At 40.5% G+C, this 7,158-nt stretch overlaps 1 protein-coding gene across 2 annotated transcripts in view; it reads left to right on the top strand.

Moving 5' to 3' along the window:
* scml2 (Scm polycomb group protein like 2) overlaps window positions 1-7,158 on the top strand; it is a 26,140-nt gene that overhangs the window by 13,565 nt on the left and 5,417 nt on the right. For both annotated transcript variants that reach the window (XM_035652163.1, XM_035652164.1), the window contains exons 8-10: window positions 5,642-5,958; window positions 6,292-6,421; window positions 6,525-6,731. In XM_035652163.1, coding sequence (XP_035508056.1) covers window positions 5,642-5,958; window positions 6,292-6,421; window positions 6,525-6,731 — 654 coding nt within the window. The remainder of the gene's footprint in view (window positions 1-5,641; window positions 5,959-6,291; window positions 6,422-6,524; window positions 6,732-7,158) is intronic.

Consider the following 7,158-nt stretch of genomic DNA (forward strand, 5'->3'; position numbering starts at 1 on the left):
CCCCATCCCCCATCCACTCTTGAAGCCCCACCGTTAACCCCTCTCCCCCTCCCCCAGAGGCTCGCTGAGAAGCAGGTGACTGATGTAGACTGTCGATATGGCCTACAGATAACATGAATAAAGGGCTCAAGCCCCCCTCCCACCCGAGCACACCAACCCACCCACTCTTCCTTCCCTCACACTACCCCTCCCCAGCCCCTATGCAAATCTAACCCCCCTTCCACCCCTCCTCCTCCTCACGCTGCTCATTCATTGGGAGGGAAGCTTCACAGTGGCTTTAACCAGCAGCAGAAGCAGCAGCAGCAGCAGCGTGGGCTTTGTTGTGGACTACTGCCGGGGAGAAAAGAGACGGGACACGGAGACAACTGAGAAAGCAGCTGATCGAGAGGCAGAAAGTAGACAATGAAGTGCAGATGCGGAGAGTATTTTAGAGAAAGTTAGAAAGAGGACAAACAATAGACAGAGGGAAACAAATCAACACCAGCTGAAAGAGAGAACCAGGAAGCAACTGTACTGAGTGACATTACAACTACTATCACTACCTCTGCCTCCACTGCTACCATTACTACTACTGCTACTTCTACGAAAGCTGTAGAAGTGCAGTTCTGCATTTTTTTGGTGGGGATTTCCTGGTGAGTTTGACATGTTTACAAAGTCATTTCCTTTTGCTTTTTTCCATAAATGAAAGCAAAAACCTCTTTGTAAGGCTCACAGTTTATATAACCAGCATTTTATTGGTTATAGGATTGTGTTTTAAAGGAGGTTTTATAGTTAGATCTACCAGATTCAGTGTATTGAAAAGTGCAGTTCCACATTCTGTGGAACTATCTATGTTCCTTTTATATGTTATGAGGGGTTTATTTATTCTGAAACTTCTCCTTAAATGTAACGGATCAACATTAATAAATACTGGAAACCTTCAAATCTTTTCAGTCAATGATCTGTTCAGTTCAGGAAGTAGTAGTAGTGTCTTGAAAGTTATTGCTAGTTTAAATTAGATAATTGTGTCCTTGCTCAGGTTATTAAGAAACTCACAGGTTCTGATCTTGGTAAAACATAAAAAAGGGAAGAGGAAACAAAATTTGCCGTTGACATGAAAGTTGCATGTTGTCTCACAAGTATAGCAGCCTCCTGCTCTGTTGTAAACGATTAAAGCTGCAGTTTCACACTGCAGTTTTCTTTGTTTAGCATGAATACTTTTGGAATGGCTTGGTTTTATTCAAATTCACTGTAAGAGAGACTAGAGGCAAGTGCTGGTCAGAAAGTCTTCAGTTTTAACAGTATTGTAATTAAGTTTGGAGCTCCATGTGGTTTTGATTATGTGTCTTTTTGTGTGTAAGGCATCAGGAATTAGTTTACAAAAGGTTCAGGCAATGATAAGTGGATATCAAATGTTTTCAGTACACTATTTTTTTATTACGCTGAGTTATGTGACAACCTATGAAAGGTGAACATCCACCATAGAACAATAGTAATTCTCTTTTTTTTTTAAGCTGGTGTACCATGCTGAAGAATTGTTGTGTTTATACTCTGGCCCCTGAAGCTATTTGAGTTACTTCCCCTTTCTGCTATCTCTCACACAATCACACACACCTGAATCTGCAGTTCATGAGTTTCATTCTGCTTCACATTCACTTCAAAGCACAACCTGTGTGTGTGTGTGAGCGCATACTGAATGTGCTGTTTGCTGTGAGAGTGCTTGGTGGTGGGGAGGGGGGGTAATTAGATGAGAGGGAACTCTGTGGAGCCCCTCCCCCCACCCCCCAGACAGCAGACACACTTCTCAGCGACCCTTTTCTCATGCATACACGTACACTCACACACACACACTTACATATACTTGCACATGCACACGTTTCCTTAGGCTGTGGCTTACACGGGTCAGCGGGTCGAGTTGGAATTATATAGTCATGATCAGTACCATATGTCTCTGTTTGGTTGCACCATGCATGCTTGGGACACCATGCTCAGATTTTTTGTGATGGTGAATTTTTTTGCTTGCATTTGATGCCGATTTAGATTTGTTCAATATTATCCACTTGTTTATCTTTAAATTATGCATAACCTTAATATAATCACATCAAACCATGTGTGTTGACAAAGCTGCTGTGTTTTAGAAGTATGAGTGCAACCTTTCTACCAGGCAGCCTTTGGTTACTAATGATGATCATACAGTACAGAAATAAATGGACACCAATGGCTGCTAAGAACAGGAAGAGAAATACAAACATCTAAAACTATATACCTTATAGAGCTGACACTACTGAGAAAGTAATTTAAAGGTTATGTTTTTCAAAATTCACTTGCCATTAGTTGTCGCACTAGCATTTCAAACCAAAACAATAGGTGCTACGCCAGTAGTTTTACCTAGCATATAACTGTAAAACAATCTTTCCAATAATTAGCAACTCTGGTTTGGTTGAAACAAACCCATAATTCACAGAGTTAGAAAAGAAAATAACCGCAGAATGGGCAAACATTAGATAATCCGTCAAAGAACGTCCACTATAAGTGCTTGTTTTTGCCACTGACATGCTGGGTTTGTTATTCTAAGTGTCTGACAGCATTATGAAAAGGATCTCTACTGACATAGACCTTTTGTTTAACCAGAAACAGCTGTAATATTACTATTGCTTGCCACCAGACTCTATAGACAAAAATGGTAATTTTATAATCATAACATCATAACTTACTTTAAAGGGGACAGAAACAAAATAAAACTCTTAGATGGATGTCTTGGTTAGACTTTCCATTGTTCCAGTTACCAAATCTGGTTTGGTCAAAATGAATCCATAATTCATTGATGTAGATAAGATAAACAGCAGTTAAAGTCACTCTCCTCAGTTGTACACTGGGGGACATAAGCAGCCAGACCGGTTTTGTAAACAAATAACAGACACACAGGAACGCAGGCAAAGTGAGTGAGATATCATTCTTTGCTCAGGATCACCATTATAATATTTTAATGTAGCAAATAGTTATAATGCTGCAGTATTAATCTTTTAAATGTGTTTGATTCTTTAACCCTTTTACATGCAGCCTCCAAAATGTGGCTCGGTCATTAAGTCTTTGCAGCTAAACAATGTTCATTTAATTTAAATTTAAAGGAAAGAAAGTTTCCATGGCTAACAAATATGTATGGCTGTATTTTGGGGAAATAGTGTATAAATGATACACAAGATATTATAAATCCATTCAATGAAATGCAGCCATAAAGAGCTTGAATGGATTTTCTTTGGAAGTTGTGGTTAAAAATGCAGAGGTGATCAGTCTGTTTTATGTAAATGTGATGATAAGTTAATATACAGTGGAAAATGACATTAATCTCCAGCGTGGAAATGGTACATTTTGCTTCGGTGGCTGTCACAGAACGCGAATGGATTAGATTTTCAGGGAAAGATCACAGAAGGCCCCCAACTCAGATTTCTTATGGTGAATTAAAACCTTCTGATACCGATTGGTACCCTGCAAACAAATTTTGATCTGCCTTTGTAGGGCTTATGGCTTCTAGCTCAGTGTGAATAAGCGTGCCACTGTGCGAGCAGGTTGGTATCGCTGTTCCTCTGAGAGCGCGCTTTGTGTGACCGCTCCTGGTGAGCGAGTGAGCCCTCACCCTCTGAAACAAAACACTGCTCTATTCTACGCCCACTTTCACTCATTTCCCAACTAAGCAGCTTTCAGGGTGCCCCGGCTGGCCCCTCAGAGAATACTGTAAACCTTCCATAGTCTCTCCATATTGCCTCAGTCAAGGAGGCTCTAATGAAAGCCGTGGCCCCTTGAGAGCTTCTGTATGCAGTCTCAGACCCCTGCTCTCACCAAGCAATACATTTGTATTGAAATAGGAGATGACTATCTTTCTCTTTTCCTCCCTGTCTTTCTTTTGTTCTCTCTTCTTTTTGCTCTCCTTCTTTCACACATCCACTATGATGATTATGTGATTATATCACAGAGTGACAGTCACAGTCACATTCATGGTTAATGAAGACAGAAGTGGGTGGTGGTGCCGCTGTTTTTTTTCTTCTTCCTAACAATGGTTATTGCCTTTTTCCTCACTTCATTGTCACTTTCTTTCTATTTTAACACCTAAGATGATTGGAATTTTGGAATAATATTTATTTCCTGAGCAAAACATTTAAGTTGGAGTCTGTCTGTGATCGATATAGTGCTTCCAGACAGGTTGCTAGATTTTCTTTAAGCGTTTTTGAGGCAGTTTTTCTTTGATTTATTTGATTTAGTGGTCGCTAGTAGAACATAAGGGGAGCAAGAGGAGGGATGGCACGCAACAACGGTCTCAGCTAGACTTGAACCTGGAGACGTATGATTCCATGATCAGGGTCCTAAAACCTGTTATCCACCTGCATTTTAACACCTGTATACTCTATAGTCTGACCAGCAACCAGGCTGATATTATTGGCTAATTGTAGCTTATTACACATAAACTACCATGGGAAGTTTTAAAATTGAAATTCATGCAAAATGTACTATATGTTGCCACTGACAGTCAACATAAAGTCCCTCATTGACTGAACTCTAAAACTCACACATCTAAACACAGACAAAAATAAAGTCACCACAGCACCTACTGTATTTAAAAATGCTCAGATATTTCTAATATTGAAACAACTAATTAAAAACAATTTCACACTATTTATGTCAGTATACACTCAGTATATCAGTATATGTGTGTAGGTCATAGGTAGGTATATGTCTGCTGACAGGAAGTTGTGTTTTTGAAGTTCCATCCGTTGACATAAATAGTGGTTGGAAAAAGCTTTTCTGTAGTTTCAGTAACTAGGTAAACAATTAATACATAAAGATGATTTGGTAACAGGCTATTTTAGCCAATAAAAATTAATTGATAATACAGGCTTATTCACACCACACATTACTTAATTCAATGTTTATTATAGCTCAATAGTTTATCAAAGTTTTTCAGTTTTATAGGCTGCATTTTTATTGTGTTTGCTTGTCTTGAGCTTCCTTTATTCATTCACATTTACAGTTATACTTACTTTATTATTGTTTTCCCCAATCAGTACACATCTTGGTTACAACTCTGAACCAAATTCAAATAATCCATATAACAGATTAGCTGATATATTGTTAGATTTTTATATTTAAAATCACCATAATCACTATTTTAGTTGTGTTGATGGAAGCAGGGGGTATGAGAAATTGCCTAGCAGGCAGGTCTCTGGAGGATCATGACTTTTGACTCTGATTTAAGCATAGGGAGGGGCTAAATAGAAAGGACCTGCCAATCTTGGAGGAAAAATCAAAACAAATCTCCTCTGCAGGACCTCTCAGTTATTAATTTTCCCGCCTGTCTTTTGTTTTTCTTCCAAACATTTTCAGAGAGAGTAGGCAAACACCATGATTACTGTCTTTAGGGTAATCACATTTCTAATAATGCAAAACATGCCTTGTCTCAAGGACCTACAGCAAAGTTGATTCTCTGCAAATGTCTTTGTTTGAAGCCTCTGTGTGTGGACAGAAAGTAAATCTGATTGTTTTATGTATGTGTGTGCTTTCAAGATGACAATGTGCTGAGGATTTTGAATTTGGTTATTTTAAAATACGTTTCCCATTTTTAATGTCCAAATAATCTTTTTTTTTCTTTCCCCTATCCCATTTTCTCTAGTTACCCTCCCCAGTGCTCTCCTTGCTCCTGTTTCCTCCACCTCAACCTCCCTCACCACACGTCGTTCCTCTTCCAACTCCTCCTCCTCCATGCAGACCTCATACCGACTGCCCAACCCCTTGCCACCCCTCCCCGTGCGCAAGGGTGTCCGAGGTCGTCGTCCCAAATCCCAGACTATTGCTTTGTTGAAGGCAGCGGCTGAGGCTGCAGCCGCAGCAGCAGTAAATGGAGCATCACAGAGCCCTGCCAGAACTGGCCCTGAATCTCAACTGGCCCCCAGACCACACAAGAAGAGAGGACCCAAGCCTAAGAGCAAGGTGAGATGTCACAAGAATTGTAATCTGTTATGCTGCAGTCCAGTGACCCTGCCGTTTTCTGTTTTCTGTATTATGGCAGAAATGATTTTGATAAAGAGGAGACGAGGTCAGAGGTGGACCGTTTGAGTGTGGGAGTAGTTTTTGTGGATGTTTATTCATGACGATAAATGAGGAGAACAGCTTTGCTTTCAGAAGCTGCTGTTTGTGCTGCAGTGCAGTTCACATGTAACAGTGAAAGAGTTAAAACACACCTTTAATAAATCCTTAACTAACTTCCTTTGCAGGTTACAGAGAGTTAATGAGAGAGGATTTGTTTGTTTTTTTTTTCTCCAGAAGAAGCCTCGGGTGGTGCAGTCCCTTGGGGCACCATCTGTTACAGCGCCACCTCCAGAGACCAAACTTAGCTCCAGCCACGTCTCAACAGACAACAACCATAGCAACAGCTCCAATGTGGTTTGCACAGGTAACAGGATACAACTGACGCCTGTATGTGCACTCATGTATGGTTGGTTTCAGCGACTCATTCATTTTTTTTCTATGCATACCCTCTCTTTGCGTCATTCCAGTGTGTGTCTATGTGAACAAGCACGGTGACTATGGCCCGCACCTTGACCGAAAACTAGTGCAGCAGCTCCCGGACCACTTCGGTCCTGCTCCAGTCAACACAGTGCTTCAGCAGGCTGTTCAGGCCTGCGTGGACTGTACGTACCAGCCCTCTGTGCTGCTGTCGTTCCTACAGAGCCAGTCCCACACAGGAGGAGAAGTCATCAGAGGTAAAATGTACAGCTTATATAGGGAAGCACCGTCCAAAGGTAACAATCAACATGTAAAAATTACAATTTGCCGTATTATAATGGTTCTTGCCAGTGAGCAGTAACTCTATGAAGTCTCTGCTGTTTACCTGTCAACTGGTTCAAGAAATGTCAGAATTGTCAGTTACACTTCAGTATTTGTACAGATTAAACACGGGAGATATAACATGTTAATAAGAAAGCTTTAGAGGTGCTCGTAGGTGGATTTTGTTACCTTTGGACAGAGCCTAGCTGTTCCTCCCTGTTTCCAGTTTGTGCTAAGCTAAGCTAACCAGCTGTTTTTGGTATCTTCACATTAGCATACAAACACAAGAGTGGTATCAATCTTCTCATTTAACTCCCAGTAAGAAAGCAAAATGTATTTTCCAAAATGTTGAACTGCTCCTTT

The sequence above is a fragment of the Morone saxatilis genome, unplaced genomic scaffold (genome assembly GCF_004916995.1).
Source record: "Morone saxatilis isolate NCDOM2014 unplaced genomic scaffold, NCSU_SB_2.0 Contig11, whole genome shotgun sequence".
NCBI lineage: Eukaryota > Metazoa > Chordata > Actinopteri > Moronidae > Morone > Morone saxatilis.